Genomic DNA, 22,800 nt, shown 5'->3' on the forward strand with positions numbered 1-22,800 from the left:
TCAGCATGTTTTTGTAAAGGGAAAATCATGTTTAACTAATCTGGTTAGCTATTTTGACAGGGGTCACTCAAGAGCTAGACTTAGGGAATAATTTCGACGTTGTTTATTTGGATTTCAGTAAAGCATTTGACTCAGTCCCACATGAGCGGTTACTTTATAAGCTCGAAGAGGTTGGGATCACGGAAAATCCTTAGTTGAATAGCAGGGTGGCTTCAGGGCAGGAGGCAGAGGGTTGTGACAAATGGTCATTCCTCAGATTGGGTTGATGTAAGAAGTGGGATTCCCCAAGTATCACTATTAGGACCATTGCTGTTTTTGATTTTCATAAATGATATCGATGAAGGGATAGAGGGCATCACGCCCTCTATCCCTTCATCGATATCATTTATGAAATTTGCAAATGATGTAAACATTGATAGAGTAGTCAATGATTGCCTCCAAGCAGAGCTTCTTCAGAATGACCTAGATAGACTTCGGAGATGGTCAGAAGAATGGCAGCTATGTTTTAATCCAGCAAAGTGTAAGGTATTACACCTGGGGAACAGTAACCCCAAAATAACTTATACACTTGGCGGAGTTGAACTTAAGCTGGTAGTGGAGGAAACGGACTTGGGTATTACGATACGGTCAGACATGAAGTTCTCTGAGCATTGTAGATTGGTTGAAAGGAATTGGTTGGCTTTACACGTGGAAGGTCTTCTGTTGATGCTATTTGTCAGATCTTGAGTTCTGTTCAAAATTCCAATTCTAAATATGTCCTCGGTCTCTTTGTTGATTTCCAAGGGGCATTTGACACTGTTTGGTGGCCAAGTGTCCTGGCGAGGTCCAGAGAGGCCGGGGTCTCTGCTCCTATTTACCGTCTCCTTTCGAATTACTTTGATTCTCGCAGCATCACAGTTTCCTCAGGATTCTGCTCTGTCTCCAGATCTGTTTCTAGGGGCTGCCCTCAGGGCTCTGTTCTTGGCCCTGTGTGTTGGAATATGGTCCTTGATGGGTGGCTCGCGGTTGATCGAGACAACATCCTTCAGATAGCTTATGCAGACGACGTTGCTGTTCTGATTTTTGGTAATTCCCGCCGGGAGCTAGAGTGCAGAGCAAATGAAGTTCTGGAGGACTTGGATATCTGGTGTCAAACACATAAACTTCAAATCTCGACTAATAAAACAAAACAAATGTTGCTAAAGGGCTCTCTTGATGTGAATAGACCACCTGTTATTAAGTTGAATGGAGTAATGATTAGGAGTACTCGGCAGCATAAATACTTAGGAATTTATCTCGATGACCGTCTTAATTTTAATTACCACGCAAAATATGTACTTCAGAAAATAAAAGCTATGACCTATAAAATTATTAAGATTACCAGGAGTACTTTTGGTGTAAAGAAATCTTCCATTAAATTATACTACAGTTGTATATTTATACCAATTGTGTGTTATGCTGCTGGGGCCTGGGGATACAGAATCGGTAACTCCCTTATTCAAAAATATCTTACCCAAGCACAAAGATTCTTTCTTCTCGCTGTAAGTAGAGCTTGTCGAACTGTCTCTACAGCTGCTCTCCAAGTCCTCAGTCATCGACTGCCAATCCAATATGAAGTAATGTTACACTATCTTTTATATTGTAGAAGAAAAAATGTTCCTGCGATTGTAAATGGTATAACATATAATACTGACTTGCAAGAAAAGGTAGACATTAAAAGAATGAGAAATGAATGTTGTACAGCGTGGCAAAATACCTGGTCTACCTCTGCTTTGGGTAGGGAGACCTTTAAGTTTTTTCCCGAGGTTGTTGATTACGACAAGAAAATGGACTGGTTCAATCCTGGTTTATACGTTACGTTTTTATATACCGGTCATGGAAGTCTTAACTTTAAATTGTTCTCACTAGGATTAAGTAACACTCCTCTCTGTAGTTGTGGTGCTCAAGAAACTGTCGAGCACCTCGTGTTTCATTGTCCTCTGTACGATGATTTAAGACTGGACTTTCAACTTCTCACAAATGTATTTGACTGCTCCGAACTGCCAAGATTGGTTAACTGTTCCGAATATTATACTGCCTTCTCCACCTATGCAGAGAAATTGTTTAAAAGGAGGAAAAGAATTCTTGCTCCTGAGGTTCAGTAAAATGCTAGACTGCTTCTTTGAATTACTCTTACCTGATGTATTGATCAGTCTGCTGGACTCCGAAGCCCAGTATTTAGTTATGTACCATCATTGTATATAGTCTTTTATGTACCATCATTGTATATAGTCTTTTTATGTGCCACCACTGTATATAGTCTTTTTATGTACCACCACTGTATATAGTCTTTTTATGTACCACCATTGTAAATAGTCTTTTTATGTATAATTAATCATTGTACTCTTTATGTATAACTAATCATTGTACTTTTATGTACAATTAATCATTATAAATTGTACCCAATGTATAGATTACTTTCAGCGGTGAATAGGGGGAAACCCTGGAGCCCGCCAAAAAAAAAAAAATAATAAAATACTTTGAACTTTGGTTGAAAGGAAGGTCCATGGTGTCCTATTGATGATTTATCGAACAATTGTTAGTAGAGATAAGGACGTCATAGTCCCATTATATAAAGCTATTGTTAGACCACACTTGGAATACTGTGTTCAAGTATGAAGACCGCACCTAAAGAAAGACGTACTTTTTGAAAGGGTCCAAGACGGGTACCTCGGCTGGTGAGATCGGCCAAAGAGCGTCTCTATGAGGAAAGACTTCGAATATGTGGATTGCACAGCTTGGAAACTAGGCACCTTAGAGAAGACTTAATAGAGGTGTTCAAGGCTCTGCGCAGCATAAGTAAAATGAATGAGGACGAAATTTTCACGGTTATAAATGATTCTAGAACTAGGGGCCATAATTTCCATAATCCCCCCTCCCTTAGGGGGAAAATGTTTATACTGGATTGCAGGAAGTTTATTTTAGCCATCGAGTTATAAATTACTGGAATAAGTTACCTACTTGGGTGGTAGAGGCTGACAGTTTGGGAAAATTTAAAGGTCAGCTGGATAATTACCTATTATCCAGGAGGGAGGAGGGAAACGCATAGGTTTTTCTCTTATTAATTATTATTATTATTTTGTTTAGTTTAATTTTCTTTTTCTTCTTCTTATTATTATTTTTTTAATTTTGTTCTTATGATTATTATTTTAATTTTATTATTTTATGTTTATATTATTATTATTATTTATTTTTGGCTGGTGCAGCATAAGCCTTAGGCTTCCTTTCACCATATGGCTAATAATAATAATGATAATAATGGTATAATCGGGAAGCGGGACTTAAAGTTCTAAATCGGGACAATCCGGCCGACTGGCCACCCTACTCACTAAGCTTCTTTTCCCTCTCACTTCATACGGTGAATATGTTGTAGGTAGGCCTAGTGAAGATCTTAAGCCGCCTATTATTTTTTCTATTTATAAATAAATAAAATAAGTAAATTTTCTCTTTATACTCCAGGACGACCACATGGTTAGAGGAGTTCACAGAATCGAGTGAATACAAGAAACAGCACCGTATTTAGCAGTTACATGCTTGAACCCCGGTCACTCAAAAGCACGTGTACTTACATACCCTCTCACCTAACAACTCGGCTACAGCGATCTGTATATAGTGTAAAGTGACGTTTTTATCAAGGTAAGCTCAGATTTTTTCTAATTCATGAAGAACGAATTCGATTTTTTTTTAAGGGACGAATTTATTTAGAGTGGAAAGAAAATAAATAAATTCAGATTATTAAAGAAAATAAAACAAATCAATGCGTTTGCAATGGAAAATTTCCATGCATATATCCTTTTCTTTGCAGCCCCGAAATGGTCATGGTCATTAGATAATGGTATAGGAAAGTTACTGAACTTTCTATTATACGGCGAAGTGTAGACGCCCATTAATGATTGAAAGAGTTGTCGAACTCGTTCGGCTTCCCTCCAAGTAGATATTTAAAGGAAACTATTCTCTAAAGTTTAGCGCTTATTGCTGAAGCAGTGTATTAAGAACCCGAATGCTGAAGTGTCCACAAACCACAGACCGTCCGGACACGAAGCATCCGAAGACCACAAACCAATATACATTGGACGTTCATTACTAAAAAAAAAAAAAAAATTGGAATGCAATTCACTGATCTACTGACTGGACTGACCACTATTTCGGTCACAGGCTTTTTAAATAATGTAATTCAAGTTAATAGTCACAAACCTGCTTTAAACGTTATTAAAACACAGGATACTTTTATCATCTTCCTAGATTGATATTCGTTCCCTCTTACATACTGCTATATTAGACCAGGGCCCAGCAAACTATGGCCCGCGGGCCAAATCCGGCCCTTTTCCTGTTTTTGTACGGATCGCGAGCTAAGGATGGTTTTTGCATCTTTTTAAATGGTTTGAAAAAAATCAAAAGAAGAATAATATTTCGTGACAACGTGAAAATTTTATGAAATTCAAATTTCAGTGTCCATGAATAAAGTTTTATTGCAACACAGCCACGCTCATTCGTTTACGCATTGTCTATGGCTGCTTTCGAGCTACAACGACAAAGTTGAGTAGTTGCGACAGAGACCGTATGGGGCGCTCTCATCGCTTTGAACTGTACTCGGCGCAGTACCATTCGCAGTGATAACTTTACAGCGTTTCGCCGTACCGCGACATTTTTTTTTATTTTATTACCAGTGCGTACCCATCATGTCAAATTAAGAAAAGAAGAGAAAAATGGACTTTGAATGTGGCACTTTTAATGCTCTGTGGAATGTTGATTATTTTGTTGTCGAATTAAATGCCAAAACATTGTGTTTATTATAGATTGGCACTGCTAAATTAGAATATAAATAATTATAATTACGTACTCAATTATTACAATTATATTTTGAATTGCGTCGATGAAAAATTTATGGAAATTTGTTTTCTCTTAATAATATCCTCGATTTTGCCACTTAGCCCCCAAAGCCTAAAATATTTACTATCTGGCCCTTTACAGAGAAAGTTTGCCGACCCCTACTAATACATTATTAAGATATTATTAGACTATTATTACTGGATTTTAATAAAAATTAAAACATAATACGTGTTTAACGTTTCTGCTCTGCTTAATATAATATAGTCAAGGGAACATGCTAAGTGTATTATTAAAGAGAAGATCTTAAAAAGAACGATTGTACCAATGTCTCTTGAGGGTTCTCCAATTACGAAAGTATCTAGATTCGAGGTTCCGGGTCTGATTTGGGATCGTAATTAAGGTTTAACCATCATCTTACTAATCTTAAAACTAATTTTTTTTTCATATTTTTTTGAATCGAATGTAGACCAATGAGGAGGTTAAACAGAGTAGCTAGCAATCCATTTATCATCTCTAGATCACTCTTTTATATATAATCCCATTAAGGTTTATTATTACCTTAGCTAAAATTAAAATTTTAAGTCATATGTTATCTATCCCAGCCGTCTCCATAGAACTAAATTTACAAATATGGATTGCATTTCACACGTTCTGCATAACGCACGAGTACATTCGACTTATGCAAATTTTAATAGCAATTAATATTAAAATTTTAATAGCAATTAATAGCCTGCGGATGGACACCTTCAGTTTCTACAATAATATTATAAACAAGTAATTAATGTATGCAGTACGTTACGTTTCAAACGGGTTAGATTTTTATTTCTTAAATTAATTGGGTTTTTTTTTTCTTTTCTGCGATTAATAGAAGCGAAAAGTAAATTACTAATTATCTTGTTACCAATTAATTACTAATTAATTCATCTAATAATATATAAAAGTACTTGTTTTCACTTCGCAGTAGATACCTCCCAGCGCGATATTCCTTCCACACATTGTAATAATATTACTTCGTAATCAATAGCTCGTGAAATGCAACACTCATTCCATGTTTTGATTTAATAAATTAAACAATCGTAATATACTGTCAACGCTTTCGTAATGTAGTTAACGTTCCTGCTGTGCTTAATATAATATAGTCAAGGAAATGCTAAGTGTATTATTAAAGAGAAGATCTCAAAGAACGATTTCTGGGTTTTAATAGCAATTAAAATTATAATACGTTTTTCACATTTCTACTGTGATTAATATAATAAGCAAATACTAATAATTCATGATTTATGTATTTAGTAAGCTAATAAAAATAAAATAGCAAAAAGCAACCACTTTTGTGAGCGAACCGAGAACATGCATGGAAGACTATTGTACAAATTGGAGCAGAATGGTATTAAGGGTAAGTTGCTACAATGGATAAAAGGATGGTTAAGTGGGAGAAGACAGAGGGTGGTAATCAATGGGTGCTGCTCTTCGTGGACTAATGTTATTAGTGGAGTCCCACAGGGTTCGGTGTTGGGTCCACTGTTGTTTTGTGTATTTATCAATGATATTGATGAAGGTATATCAGGCTTAATGTCGAAGTTTGCAGATGACACAAAGGTTGGCAGGGTTGTTAATGACAGTAATGGCAGTGTGCTACTGCAACAGGATCTAGATAATTTGGGCAGATGGGCTAAGAAGTGGCAACTGAAGTTCAACCTTGACAAATGCCAAGTACTGCATATGGGTAGAAGTAACCCCAGAGAAACGTACCAACTGTGTGGTACTACACTTAAGGTGGTAGAAAATGAAAAAGACCTGGGAGTAATTGTGCAGTCAGATATGAAGTTTTCTGAGCAGTGCAGACAGGCTGCTAGGGCGGGTCATGGGGTTTTGTCAATGATATATAGGAATTTTGCTAGCAGGGAAAAGGAGGTGATTGTCCCTCTGTATAAGGCAATGGTCAGGCCACGCCTTGAGTACTGCGTACAGGTCTGGAGGCCTCATTTTAGGAAGGATGTAGATTTGCTTGAACGTGTACAGAGAAGAGCAACACGATTGGTGAGGGGAATGAAGGGATTCTCTTACCAAGAGAGGCTTAAGTTCTGCAAATTGCAGTGGCTGGAGACTAGGCACCTGCGCGGTGATCTGATTGAGGTCTATAAGGCATTGAATGGTTTGAGCACGCTGAATTCTGATGGGATCCTTCCACTTGTTCAGATTACTAACCTACGGGGACATAAGTTCAAATTAAGAAAGGACAGATGTAGAATAGATGTGCGGAAATTTGCCTTTAGCCAGCGGGTGGTTAATTGCTGGAACAAACTTCCATCTGTCGTTGTGGAAGTTGATAGGTTAAATAAATTTAAGGAGGAACTGGACAGGCATTTGGAGGGAATGGTGTGATTTTTTTTTTTTTTTTTTTTTTTGACTGATGCTGCATAAGCTCCTACACTTGCTTTCTTGCATCATGTGCCACTACTACTACTACTACTACTATTTCATTTCTGCGCATCCGCCATATTGCTTATTCCTTCCTCCAATCAACGCAACAAATATAATATCCAGTACTTCAGCCCCAATATACGGTATATGGATAACCTATACCCGTGGTTCTCAACGGGGATACGAGTACCTCTGGAGGTGCCACGAGCGGCACCAAGGGTTTCCTTGGGCGTTGCATCCAAAATTGCGGATTTTCATGTGCTTAGTTTTTAGTAAAATATTTATTAGCTAATTGCGAAATTTTACTGATGTTATCGTGTATTTATTTCTGATGCCCTAGAATTTATCGTGTTTTGACAAAACCAAATTGTCCCGCCTATCATAGTTGCAAAGTGAAGTCACGTGATTTCTCCATAAATCACTTGTCACTTCCATGTATATTTTTGTCTAGTTTTGCCCTTAGCAGTTTTTCTGTCCTAAGTGTTAACTTCTAGTCGACGAAAAACGATGTCATCTGCTGTTAGTTACAAAAATTTACTTAGTAACTAACGTACAGCACGTGACGAACGGTAGCAGTATTCCCCTCCAGAGGTAACTGTTCGTTAGCGTTCCACTGAAATACTCTTTTTATCTCCAGCTGAGGAAAGAAACTGGGCGTTTACAGTAATTATTCACTGAGCCCTGTTGTTTACAAAAATAACTAGGGAATTGAATACTCAATATGTCGAAGCGAATATATAGCCAATTTTTAGCTATTTTTCCCTCTTAGAAATACGGATGTACAGTAGATACGAGTCCCAGAAATGCTTCGAGTTGTGAGTTTGTGCTGGAGCGACATGGCAGTTTTTCCGTGTAACTATTTTTAATTTTTATTTCACACCGTGATGGATAAATTTTTAGTAAGAGAAAGTTATATTGTACGGAAAGAACATAAATTCCAGAGAAAAGGTGCGAAGGCAAGTCGAGAACACCTCATTTTGATAGACCAAATGGCGAGTGTAATCATGACCATTCATCAAGTCCGTCTATGAGCAGATCAACTCCAGATAAGCACAAAAAAAAAAAACAAAAAAAAACTGACGATATTATCAAAACGAATATTTGAAATATGGCTTCTGTTATTGTGGTGATAAGCAGAATCAAATCTACCTCTATATGAACAGAAAGTCAGCAATAACTGCTTGAAACCCACTGCGTTGATGAGACATTTTAAAAGAAATAACGGAGACTTGAACTAAGTCCATTGCTTACTTCGAAGAGAAAAATAAGTATTACATAAAAAAAGACTTTGTTGGTGAAATCTATATTTGCGAGTCGTAAAAAAAGAATTATTATGAACGGTAGCTATCTATCGCATTGCTTGTTAAGGAGAGGCCCTCACTATTGGTAGAAATTTGATAATGCCATGCGCAATACAATATTCCAATCCGACAAATCAGCAAAAATAAAACAAGTACCGCTCTCTAATGATACTGTAAAGAGAGGAATTTTACTTTGCTCAACCGATATTCTCAATGAACTCATTTGTAGACTAAAGTTGTCGCCTTATTTTACCTTGCAACTCGATGAGAGCACTGATGTCAGTAGCCTCGCTGTACTGTCAGTATTTCTTCGATACCTGTATAATGGTGAGCTGTGCGAAGACATTCTTATCTATGAAAATTTGAAAACCACTACAACAGGAACTGATATTTTGGGAAAAATTGACAGCTTTTTTTGTGCTCAATGAACTCGACTGGAAGAAACGTATTGACGTCTGTACTGCTGGCGCTAAAGCAATGCAGACGTCTCATTTCAGGTGTTGTTACGAGAATCAAGGCAGTAGCACACCCTTCCTGTTGAAATAATCACTGTGTATTTCACAGGGAAAATTTTGCTGCGAAAAACATTCCTGCAAAACTGAAAGATATTTTTAAGATACTGATAAAAATCGTCAATTATGTGAAATCTAGTGGCAGATTTTTCCGGCAGATTTGCGACGAAATGGGCAGAGACTACGACTGCTTATTTTTTTTACATCGAAGCACGTTGGCTGAGTCGAGTTAAAGTGTTGATGAGATTCTCTGAATTACGCTCTGAAATTGTGATGTTTCTTAGAGATCGTAAAGCTGAAGCCACAAGAAAAAAAAAACAAAAAAAAAAAAAAAAACTAGAGGGTTGCATACCTTGCCGATGTATTTGACAAACTGAGCGCACTCAATCTATCACTTCAAGATAAAAACGCGACACTTTTCATGGCTAAAACGATAAAATCTCTGCATTCAGAGATAAAATTATTCTTTAGACAAAGAGAGCTGAAGCAAGAAAATCTGGGGTTGATATATATCCACAGTCACATAGAAAGCAATAATTGACCATCTCACACAGTTGTCAATCTCCTTTGAAGAATATTTTCCTGTCAATACAGACATTTAAAATTACAGGCGGATAGCTAATTCTTTCTTGAAAAACCGAAATTACTCTGTCATATCCACAAAAGAAGAACTGACTGATATCTCTTGTGATATCAGTCAGTTCTGTTTGTTGGACTCTTTCCCTAATACATATAGCAGACAAAGAAGTCGTAAACTCTTACCATTTGTGACGACTTATTTACGTAAACATGGGTGTGCCAAATATTAGCATTAGCATTAGTAGAGGCATATGATGCAAGAAAGCAAGCTTATGCAGCATCAGCCAAAAAAAAAAAAAAAAAACCCTTCCACTTCAACCCTCCGTTTGTTCGAAATACCTGTCCAGCTGAGCCTTAAATTTATTTAGACTATCAACTTCCACGACAAGAGATGGAAGTCTATTCCACCAACCAACTACCCGCCGGCTAAAGGCAAATTTCCGCACATCTATCCTACATCTGTCTTTCCTCAATTTGAATTTATGTCCTCTCAGGTGATTATTCTGAGCTACAGGACGAATCCCATTGGCATTGAGCATGCTCAAACCATTCAAGGCTTTATACACCTCTATCAGTTCACCTCGCCGGTGCCTAGTGAATGGAACAACCCTTTGTTCCATTCACTAATCTTGTTGCCCTTCTCTGTACTCGTTCCAGCAGCTCTACATCCTTCTTGAAATGAGGTCTCCAGACCTGTATACAGTACTCAAGGTGTGGCCTGACCATATTGCGACACAAAATCAAAAAAGAGAAACCAACTTGACGCTTCATCAGACGTTCTGTCATTCATCAGCTTTGACACCTAATTTCCAATTAATTGGAATTAATTTGGAGTCTTAATAATACTTTTTTTTTAGTTTAAAATTTTAGCGATTATTTTTTGGTTCCACTATAATACAGAACGCATGAAAAAAAACCGAAAAATGTCCCTTTCTTAGCGTTCTATACCTACAATAAAAATTAGGGGGTACTTGAGGACATTACCGATCTTCCAGGGAACACCTCGGCCAAAATAGTTGAGAACCACTGACCAATGTGATACGAATAAAATAATAATAATAATAATAACTAGGGGCTTCGCCACCTGCTCGTTTTGCTCGCGAACCTCCGCGCACGCTTTTCTACGTAAAATGTCGAGGTATGACGGAGTGAGTCAAATCTTTTCTACGTAAAAGACACACCTGTCGAAACACACTGATCTAATCTGGAAATAACCTATGTAATTATTTACCTGTGCATTTGTACTGACGTAACTTCCCCGCCCACTTATACCACGTGACCGCACTCCACTTTTCCCATTGGCTGTCTCACCCCCCCACCACGCGGCATCCTCAAGGTGTAATAAATATCACTATGTAATTATTTACCTGCGTTTACTTAGGAAAAGGCCTTTTGCTTCGGGTTCCATAATGTATGAAGAATATTGTTGCATCCGAAAGAGCAAGACTAAAATATTTACAAACTATACAAATATTTACAAATATACAAACTATATCGGATCCCTTCATCAGCTGACATTACAATGGAACATCAAATGATGCTGTGCATAGTCATGTATTAGATAGTGAAGCACGTGCACGAGGTTGGTGAACGTTATGGAGGCAAGGCAGTTGTCTTTCAATGGAGGACAACAATGTAATTATTTACCCGCGCATTTGCAGTGACGTAATTGCCCCGCCCTCTTCTCCCATTGGCTCGAATAAATATCACTAGTAGGAAAACTTTTTTAATGTATATTATACACTTTAATTAATATACATTAAAGTGTATACATTTAATATACATTAAGAGAGATAATACTTTCCGGATTTTTATTGGTCTTGAAATTTGGAACAAAACTGCATATTGTTCTAAAAGAGTCAAATTTAAAATTTTATGAATATCCATCCGCAGGGAATAGAGTTATTACATGCGGATGGAATTAGATGGTCTAGTTAAATATCAAAATTAACTTTGGTGCTCATGGGGAATTTCAATTTAATTTTTACCTTAGTTATACTGTACTATATATTTGTAGTATCTTGTCCCGTTCATAAAATTTTCCATTTCGGGTTGCCTCAGGGGAACAAATAAAATGAACTGTGGGGATGGTACATGTTCTCAATAGTAAGTAAGATAGGAAGCAGGGAAAACAAATGTAAAAGCTTTTATGAATAAAAAATCTAGATCTCGTGAACATCTTACAGTATATTATAAATTACAGGATAAACTACATGCTAAGTTGACCTAGACGGAGAGTTTTGTAAAGTTCTAAACGGAATTGTATGCTTAATTTTTAATAGTAAGAATACATTTTGGGGGGGGGGGGGAATAGATTAAATGCAATAAACGTTCTCTTCTTTGTATCATTCAGCCGTTTTAATACTAATCCTAATAATTTTTTAATGTTCAGTCTAGTGCCTTTCGCTAAATCACTACGTTGGCCTCTGCTCAGCAATTAAAAAGTGTTGATTTGATTATTATTTGATTTTTTATACATTTTTAGTTTTATTTAATTATTTTTTCTTATTTCAATATTATTTTAACGACCCCACTTCCCCCATTCTAGGCGAAACTTGCGTCCCTCTTGTACTTCAGACAAGATGAATAAATCCCGGTAGTTACGCCACTGGTTCAGTCGTGCAACTCCATATTCAGAATATATATAACAGAAAAGCGAGAATCATGCGGTTTGTGGCTAGCTTACACACATAAACGTATATTTCCAATAAATTAATCTGGGGTTTTCCGAGGGCAAAATCCTAAGATGATATACTTTCACAATGCTTCCATTTAAGTTCTTTCTTTGTTTATATTTACTATACGTTGGTTTCCTTCCCGAATGTTACATTTCTCCAGGAAATTTCTGCTGTTTATCCTTATTAACATTTAAGTACGTGTTGCACAATGAAACTTGACATGTGGCGTTTCGCTGTTCCATTAGCCAATAAGATTTGTTGTTCTCATACACTCCCGCGAGGCGGAGCAAACGCTGTTTCCATGTATGGTTTCGGTCTTTATAGGGAGCTTTCAGTCTTTTCGCAACTAACAGTTCCGTTAACATTCCTGGCGCTGGTCGTGTGTGACATATTTCTCCTTTAGTAATTCAGGATTCGTCTAATACTTTAAGATGGTTGTTGGAAACAGAAGACAGGTCAGTACATATATATATTTATTTGGTTAATATACATATCGAAATATGTCCAGCTGAGCCTGAGTAAGATTTTGAATTATCTTACAGTCCAATTCGTAAAGTAACTTTAAGCTAGCTTCCGTGACATTCCTTCTAATAATAATAAAACATTACCAAGATAGTTGGTGAATGGAAACTCTCTTCCCAGAAATCCTTACAAAAGCACTACATGAGCAGCATCGAAATTAAGTGACTTCGTGTTTCCTGTCCAGTAACCCGTAATCCTTGTCCTGCTTTACGGTCGATGCTATGACCGGAAATGTCGGCAAATTGCTGCAGTTCGTTCAGAACAAGCTGATTAATACCGCATTAAAAGTTCAAGCTCAAACATTCCACCCTTAGCACACTTTCAGGAGTCGATATTACAGTCCTCTTTGTTCTGAGGGTGTTTTTAGCTCGCCTCATCAACCCGATTCTTTCAGACAGAAGGTCGAATGGATTAAATTTCCCATCTGCGCATTCTGGGGGGAAAAATAATATATATATACTGTATATATATATATACACATAACAATTACATTCGAAAAAAATGTTAAAAAAAAAAAGCGAAAAGTGTGTATAAAATGAGGAAGTCTTCATTAAATTTACTTTCAGTGTTGGTTATCATTGTCTGAACTGGCTGGATTCAAATTATCATATTTTACATCATCAAAATATTGGAATATACTGTACTTTAAAGAAGATATTGTAGTTATGATTAGAAAGGAGAAACTCTCGTTTCAAGTTCGTGGTTGGAATTTTTACTTCCTAATTAGAAATTTATAATAAATCAAAAAATATCACATGAAAGGCTTTTCTGAATTCCCATAGCAGGGGAAAATTTGAATTTTCCTCTGCTATGGGAATTTATAATGGCGGTGTGACTTCAATACCCAGCACACTTTGATTCTCTTAGTTTTAGTAAGCTGAAAGGGGTCGGGAGGACGATAATTATATGGATGCCCATCTTAAGAGAATTGATTAAAAGAATAGATGGTACATTACCAAGATAGTGGGTGAACCCGTAAATCGTGTATGATATATTTACCGAAATGCGACAAAATAATTGTCCACCTCAATGCATAATTTTAATATAATATTTATATTTCGAGACTTAACTCAGTCCCATCTTCAGGCCTGTGAGTGCTTGGATGCATTGTCAAACAATAAACTCAGTTTGGTTCTATTCGTTAAAGAATTAATTTAATAGTAATGACTATGTTTACAAGTTATCACTATTGCAAATAATTTTTTGACGTGTTTTGTTTTCACTTGCACATTTTTATCGACATTGAGATTTTATTTCTGTTAGCTTCACAGCAACCTAATTCATTCATATTTCTTGCGAAATTTGAAAGGGGAATTTTGATTCCGAAAATGATGAAGTCTTGGTGAATAAGGCGAATCTGGTACATAATTCTGTGAACAACATAAAAATAGAGTTATTACAAATTAAATTAATTCATTTTTACTTCTTTATTGAAATAAATAAATTTATTTCAGCAATATAGGTTTTCATTAAAAAAAAAAAAAAAAAGCAACAACAGAAAAGCAAGTTTTTATTTAGCACTACCAGCGCAACAATTTCCTCGGAATTCAAAATCTTAATCTGCCTTGTATCTACTTTAAGGTTTCGCTGAAATCGTTTACAATAATATAACCTATAAATTGTACGATAGAAAGTAATGTAGTTCTGCACTATCGCCAGATCAATAATGAAACTTGTAGCTCTGACCTAGATGAGAAATAATCTCCTCCTTACTGATTTTAAAAAATTGTCTTAAAAAGACACGTTTGTCAAATTAATAGAAATATATTTATGACTGTTGTATTAAAAATATGGGTTTCTGTGTAATTTGACGTGTGAAAATACAATAGATTATTCCTTGCTTCCTAATTATAATTATTACTCATTATAATTACAGAAACTCACAAACCAAAATAGGAAAAATAATATGAAAGCAGCATGCTGGAAGTGAGTGATTTCAGATTTACTCATGCAGCTATGCACCTAATAAATCCACAAACAAACATTCATGTAATTCAAGACATTTATGCTAAGGGTAGCAGCTACCTAGATGCAAAAAAAAAAAAAAACAATTGTTGGTCCTAAGATGGTTGACATGTGGCATTTCCACATGTGAGCTCTTCCATTTGGCTCTTCCAAGACCATGCAGGTCTTGGAAGAGCAAAAAATTACAACAGTAAGACAAGCAAAGCAATTAGTAAAGAACATAAGACGTCATTTATGGATATTAAATAGCAGAGGTTCTTGGGCAAATGTGTATGTAATTGGCGTGTACAAATACAGAGGTTGCATTGTCAAATACAGTAGATTATTCCTTGCTTCAAAGCTCAAGACATATTAGGACCTCCCCCCCGAGTTCGTGGCGGGAATTTTTCTTTAGGCTACAATCCTACATATTGTGATGCCGTCATCATTATCACTCCCGCTTGAATTACGTTTATTTGGTCTCTACATTTTTCATGAGCCAATTAACGGATAACTTAAAAGGACATATTTAGGATCGGTATGGTGCCGAAACTGCTCCAAAAATAAAACAGAAATTATTTGGCGTCAACAAGATGTGCTCCATTCTCATTTGGTTCACAGGGACTGTCGATGGAGTGAGCGTGGATCACAGCATCTCTGCCGAGCAGCCGCCACACACAACGCCCACAAACTACTGTTTAAAACGTACCTAACAGAAGCTATTAGATTTTTCGCCACCCTGTACTATTCGTAAACGAAATTCTTATTAATAATTACTTAAATTTTTTTTTTGTCTCTCTGTTATATATAATATTTCAGCAGAGATTATAGTTAATTTCCATTAGGCATTCAAACTTTCATTCTCAAATTGTCGTGATCCAACAGACAGGGCCAACTCAAGTTGCAGGCAACGTGGACGAATTCCACTACGGCTGTCTAAGGAGGAGGAGTCGGAAGTTATGATCAAACATATTTTTAAATATAATTTCAATATCAGTCCTTGCTGATACAATAAAATTTCCTGAGGTCTCTACTCTGTTTGCAAACTAACACCCATCTGTTGACCATTGGTCTGGAAAAATGCATTTTCAAAAAGATCCCCTCCCTATGATCACCATAACACTGCCACACCAATTCCTGCGAATTACTACTTACACCAACCAAGTAACGTTGCAATTACTAATATAATTAATATTATGTAAAATTTATCCAAGTGTACAGAAGCAAGGTGTCTAATTTTAAAATTCCATCCTTTCGATTTATAATTGCAAATAAGGAGCCCTCACTGGTTCTGCCACTTGTGTGGAGAAATATTTAGTTTTCAGCCGGTACAATATTCAAATCGGCCAGTGAACTATACACAGGGCGCAGCATGGCCTTACATGCTAATATGCGATATCAGGTATTCTCAGACTGGGTCGTGACACCTCTGGAACGGGGAATTGTCCCTACCCAGGAAGTGTCTTTTTTTTTTTCAATTTTGCCTCAGATTTAAACCTGCGATTGTTTATGTGTGTGCGTGTTTTGTTTATTGCTAATAAAACAGTTTTGATACATAAATTAAAATGTAATTATTAAAAGTAAGTGATACTATATTTCTTGCCCAACTCTAATCCAAATGAAATCATCAGGTTTATTCATCGGTATTCGAACCAATTTATTTATTATTTTAGGGAGTCGCGGCATCCTGCGCTGTACAGCTATTATTTGTATTCAAATTATGTGAATATGTGTATTATGTGAATTCAAATATATTGTGTTTTAAAAGCTTCCAGTGAAAAGTGCAATTATTAAAAATTGGTTAATCTGTTTTATTTCATTCTTAACAGGTCATGTCCCAATGGGGTGTGGGGAAAGGGTGCTCCGCAATTCAGGAATGTTCTAGAAATGTAAAAAAGACCACACGCTTGTTTGGTCTTTTTCACCACACACACACACAATAATTTGGAGGCAATTTTTTTGACGATTGAGTGACTATCCATTACATAATTATGTCGAAAATTAAACTTCAGAAACCTGCGGCGTTGCGCCAAAGGTGACACTTGGGACTTACCTGAATGGAAATACCATATGCCAACGTTGACATTCCGAAGCCATTTCTTTTAGTTGACTTTCAAACTGTTTACAACTCAGATTTCAGTAAGGTATAATTTGCACCGCGCTTCGCTGCCCAGGGCAAGACCCGTTTGTTTTCTTGTTTCCTGATGGATGAGGCTACTAATTTCTGATCGTTTCAAAAGACAGCGCACTGCACAAAAGTTTCTCTTTTGTTGTTGTTATTGTTTTAGCCAAAGAAATTCTCTGTGTATACGTATAACCACAACGTCACTCACGTATTTCATTATTTTTAACAAGTAAAAGTTCAGCTTTTTATTGTTTTTAGGAACTTTTTGATACGCTGACTCCTGTAGCCACTTCTTGTGCTATGGTAGTTCATAGAGTTTGTTGTGTATTATGTCCACGGCCCGATCTTCATGTTATGTGTGGGATGATAAACCCGGAATAACCCAAGGTGAAAAGACCTCTCAAAATGGGTAACAAGTGGCGAAACCACTGACTCTCACGAGGATTATTTTTCAGCGGAAGAATACCAAAACTGTCTGTGAAAAAATGAGCGCAGTTTCTCATATGTTTATCAAAATCTTCCTTCAAGATATACAAATCGTTTTAAACTACCAGTCCACATATGCAAGCAAATTTATTGATCCATCACTAGCATGTTTTCAAGTGCAGTTACGCAAAATCAATCCATCTGACCTAAAGGTCATGTACAAACACGTGGAAGCAGCACTATTAATGACCTTGGATGAAAACATGGCACGTAGCCAAGCACCCTGATGAAGAGCTTTCCGTACGTCTAGAGGCGCCTGATGTAATCACGTGTCTTCATACGTCTATGTTATTCCCTCGTTACAGATACTAAACATTCTTATCAATACCCACTTTAATTTAATTACTCCCTTTCTGTATATTGATATAGTTAGAGCTCCCCCCAGCCCTCTCACCACGAAAAAAAAAAAAAAAAAAAGGAAAATAAAAGAAAATTGTCATCGGACAGTCGTCACTTCTGTAGAAGTCATACCACTGCTCTTGTCACCGGAACCTTGTCCTTCCCCGGATGGGACATTTCCTGACTTCATTACCAGCTGCACGTTACTGAGGCTCTAAAAGTCGCTACTGTGTGAATACGTGTTTCAAACTTATATAGACTCACAAAATATTAATGTTTATTATAAACAGATAAGAAAATTAAAAACTTTCTTACTGTTTATCTGTCTTAATTTTAGAATGGAATTTCGGGGAACTGAAATGGTAAAATAGAGATGGATGCGAATATATTCAAAAGTACACTGTTAATTTTCGTGGCCCAGAGCAAAATCCTGGAATAAATTAGACTGTTGCTCACTAAATTCAGATTCCTTCCCTTCTCCCTGATTACGGTTATTAAATTAGGAAGAGACACATTATAACATGCTCTTGGGATTAAATACCTTGGTTATTACGTGTTTCACTAGATGTGTCTTGTGGAACTTTTAGCATGTGGAAGAGGAAAAACTGGACCAGACACTGGTAGATCTTGATAAATAAATGGAATGTAACCTACGGCACTAGATTTATGATCACCCTGGAGTACGAGACAGGTTTTTAACTACAGGATAGAATTGTCTGGCCTTCACAATATTATTTTATGCACTTATTGTAGAGGTCAAAGTATTTGTTCAGAGTGTCATTAATTCCTACCATTGAATTTAAGAAAAAAAAGAAGTACGATACTTATTGAATTAGAAAAACTATTCACAGTGTTTTGGCGATTTTAAGGAGTTTTTGGGTTATAAAATGTGATATTAATAACAACAGCAGTTTTGCAATCCAGAATTATATGAAGAATTTTTGAGGTACAGTATAATAATTTCGTTTCTTTCATTTACGTCTTTTGAAATTAATTAAATTGATTTATACATTTATTTTATTTTATTTTATTTTTTTGTTCTGATATCGGATCAATACCTAAAATTTAGCTGTTCAAAATTATAAAATAGCTAACGCTGTTATAATTTTGATTATTTCTAAATTTTGAGTAACAGTTTTACAATATTCCCGAAGTTATCTGTTAGGATCAAACGGCTCGAATTCATTGGTAAAAAAGTAAGGAAAAAAAAAAGGAGGTTCTCAAATTTATATAAATTAAACACTTGGCTTCGCATTTGATTTGCAATTTATTGACAATCACGTTTATTATACTAAATAGTATTGCACTTATGTCGAAATTTCGGATCCGGATTTGGGTGTCCGTTATCAATACAAAAATTAAGAAAAAGAAAGGAAAAGATAGGGATACACAGATAAAGGATGATGCGTCTACCATAATTTAATTAATTACTTTGACCCTATAGCTATGAATCTGTAATACACTCAGATACCTATATTGTATTTAAGAGTTAAATAATACAGTGTAATAATTTGTTCCAAAAATTGATTGGTAAACCGTAAACGGATAGGCTTTGATTTATAAAGGATATCAAGAAAGTCGATAATGTTCCGAAAAATAAGCAATTAATAAGTGACTCGCAATAATTGATGAGTGCTCTATGCTCCCAATTACAAAATGTATTTTGGATTGGGACTATGTCCCAGGAGCTCACATCTAGTGAGTATGGGCTTGGCACACTCAGGGTCCTGAGCTAGATATCATCATTCTTCTTTTTCTTGGTATCAGTTTTTCCTTTGCTCGTTTTAGCATGGCCTAACCACAAAGAGATATATACAAGCTGATTACTTAACTTCTCCAGACATAAATTAATGGTTCACGCCTAAAATGTATACCTCCAATTTATTAAAGAGGCAGGGCTCCTTGAGGGCTAAGCTTTTTGAGCGTGTGTTAGAGCCGGACCTGTTTTGTACTCGTGGTTTTGAGACCTGAGAACATGTTCTCCTGCATTGCCCAGAGTACGTACAATTCAGGCACACACTATTGAGTCTGGTTCCAGAATTATCGGAAAATAATTCTGGTTCCGGAATAATCAGAAATAATCTGGTTCCGAAATAATCAGAATTATCTCTTCCGATAATTCTGGAACCAGACTGTGTATTATAAAGAATACATGCTGGCAATTTCAGAGCCTTGCAAGACTTCGCTTCTAATATCTTTAAAAAGCGGCTTCAGCTGAGGTCCCTAGCTCCTCAGGGAACGTAAAGATAAAAACGATCCCATGTGATTCAATTTATTTATTTTATTTTTTTTGCTCACACACACACCCCCTTAAGATGGATATATTTAATGTGTATAAATTAATTGTATATTTATTATTTTTCTTAACCATGTATATTTATCTTGGGAATGTACAAAAAATTTGTGTGTGTAAATAAATGAATGAAAAAAAAAAAATGTTCGTTTTAGAGTCTGCGCGGTAGCACAGTGGTACCATCACCGTCCTCCTCACACGGGGTGGAAAAGGCCGGGTTCGAATCCCGTCGATCACGCGAGGAACTTTAATGGGTTTTTTTTCACTCCATGGCTGAGATAGTCGGTCTCAGGCGAAGATAGCAAGGTCTTCCCCCCCCCCCCCAGCAACTGGGGTTTTCCTCCAGCAAAACAGACAAATCGACCACAGAACACACGCAATTAACAGACATAAGACAGCACGGCAGATTCGGGTGGCCTCAAAATAATAGTTTGTTTTTTTTTTTTGCTCGTTTTAGCGAAGTAATGTATTTGATTTATGTACTGTACAGTATATCATTATATTAAATCTGCGTTTAACTGGGAGATACGAAAGGGCGTCGACACTCGGGGCAGGAATACTGAACTAGGTCATTTCCACTTGATATGACAGAGCAAGTGACGCTATGCACTACTGGCACAAGTTTTTATATTAATATGAGTATATTAATACATTATTTAATGTAACTAACTTTTAGTGATACAAACTAGTTGTTATACAGGGGTTCACGCCACTAGACAAAACTCACAAAATTGGTAATACTATATCTCCATAACAAATACAGTACTTGAAAATGGAGTGTACCACCGAGAGTTCAGCCGAGTCCGAATGAGTATTGTTGACGATGGTTTGCCCAGCTCGTTGTTGAGACAGTTGTGTGTGATGAGTAAATGGTCCCAGTTTAACTGAAAAAGTAATTATATCGACAAATAACAAAACAAAATTCGACGTTAAATATACGAGGGGTTTCCGAAAAGTAAGATAACACATTTCCTCTCTCGATGATGTTTAATAATACGAAGTTGAAATTACACACCAAGAAATAAGTGAACATGCACTACTTCTCCACAAAGTTTCCAGTTTTATTGATGCACTTGTCCCAACGATGGATCAGTTTATCAATATCAGTACTGAAGTCCGTGCCCACACGCAGTAACCAACATCGCACCGCCTGATGAACTTCCTCATCCGTGGTGAAATGCTTTCCTGAAAGGTGTTTTTTCAGAGGTTGAACAAATGGAAGTCTGAAGGCGCTAAGTCTGGGCTGTGGGGGGACATGTCGTGCAACAAAATCACGCCGCTTGTCAGGAGTCCTGGTCGTTTGCGTCGAATGTTGGCTTTCAGTTTTTCCAACGTTGCACAGTAAAGCTGTGCATTGATTTTTTTCTCCCTTCGGCAAGAAATCCACCAACAGAACGCCTTGGCGATCCCAGAACACTGTGGCCATGACTTTTCGGACACTGGGTACAGTTTTGAATGTTTTGCGCACAGGAGATTGTGGATGTTTCCAGGTCACGGAGTCTTGTTTGCTCTCCGGGGTAAAGTGATGAACCCACGTTTCGTCGCTGTGACTATGCGAGCGAGAAAATCCTCTCCTTCGTCACTGTATCTCAACAGGTTCTCCAGACAGATCCGCATGCGTTTTGTTTTGTCTTTCTCTGACAATTGTCGGGGCACCCAGCGGCAGCACACCTTTCGAAAGCCAAGAACATCGTGAACAATTTATATGTGCGGAGATTTGAAGTCTTCCAGAAGACTGAAATGGATGACTATTCCGTTGTATAGCAACATGGTCAGGATCTTGAATTTTGCATCCAGTTTGGAAATTACATTTCAGGAAGGTTGGATTTGGTGGAAAACGATAAAAAGAAGAACAACATTAACTTTGATAGTATCACTGGAGGAACCTGCAGTTTGTAAGACTCAGAGTGCGGTATCAATAAATACCCAGCGACATCTTTTAGGGAAATACATTTTTTGCAAAAAAAAAAAAAAAAAAAAAAAGAACCTAAAGAATTAGACTTCCAGTTTCTCCCGTCCGCGATTCTAGTTTGAATTATTTGGTAGTATCCAGCAGTACAGCTTTGGTAGTAACCAGATTTACAACTTCTGCCAGATCGTGTCTTTTATTTCTTTATTTTACGGAAGGAACGCTACATGAATGCTTAAGCAAAATAAAAACTTTTAATGGATGGCTACATGGCTTACAATTATACAATTATTATTTTTTTTTTTCTGACTGAATTCCTCTTATACTCTCAATATTATACTATACAATAATACTAATACAATATTACAATACAATAATACTAATACAATATTACAATACAATAATACTAATACAATATTACAATACAATAATACTAATACAATATTACAATACAATAATACTAATACAATATTACAATACAATAATACTAATACAATATTATACTGCCAATCTTAAATTTTTTTGACCTATTTTTCCCAAGAAGAGGAGCAAAGAGGTATTAATAGAATGATACTGTCTCATCTAGTTTTCTTATTTTAAAACACGTATGGGCAACCCCCGGCCCGCAGGCCGTATCCGGTCCTCTTCTTCTTTTCATCCGGCCTTAATCTATTTCAGCGAAGTTTGTCTGATTCATGGTGGGAAAAAACATGGTGTGTTCTACTAACTCACGTTAAGCTGATGTCATATGACTTGCGCAAAACACACTATGTTTTCTCCCACCAAGGTCTCTTTCTCATTTTGACTAGCGGCATGTGTGAACGTGTTACAACGTGTCAGTTC

At 36.6% G+C, this 22,800-nt stretch overlaps 1 protein-coding gene across 1 annotated transcript in view; it reads left to right on the forward strand.

Moving 5' to 3' along the window:
- The first annotated feature begins 12,662 nt into the window (after positions 1–12,662).
- Positions 12,663–22,800, forward strand: part of LOC150078216 (hexokinase-2-like) — a 92,935-nt gene continuing 82,797 nt past the window's right edge. Inside the window, exon 1 of the mRNA XM_090385219.1 lies at positions 12,663–12,794. Within this exon, the coding sequence (XP_090241345.1) occupies positions 12,771–12,794 (24 nt within the window). The 5' untranslated portion in view covers positions 12,663–12,770. The remainder of the gene's footprint in view (positions 12,795–22,800) is intronic.

The sequence above is a fragment of the Mastigoproctus giganteus genome, chromosome 11 (assembly GCF_048544385.1).
Source record: "Mastigoproctus giganteus isolate SK-2022 chromosome 11, ASM4854438v1, whole genome shotgun sequence".
Lineage (NCBI taxonomy): Eukaryota > Metazoa > Arthropoda > Arachnida > Uropygi > Thelyphonidae > Mastigoproctus > Mastigoproctus giganteus.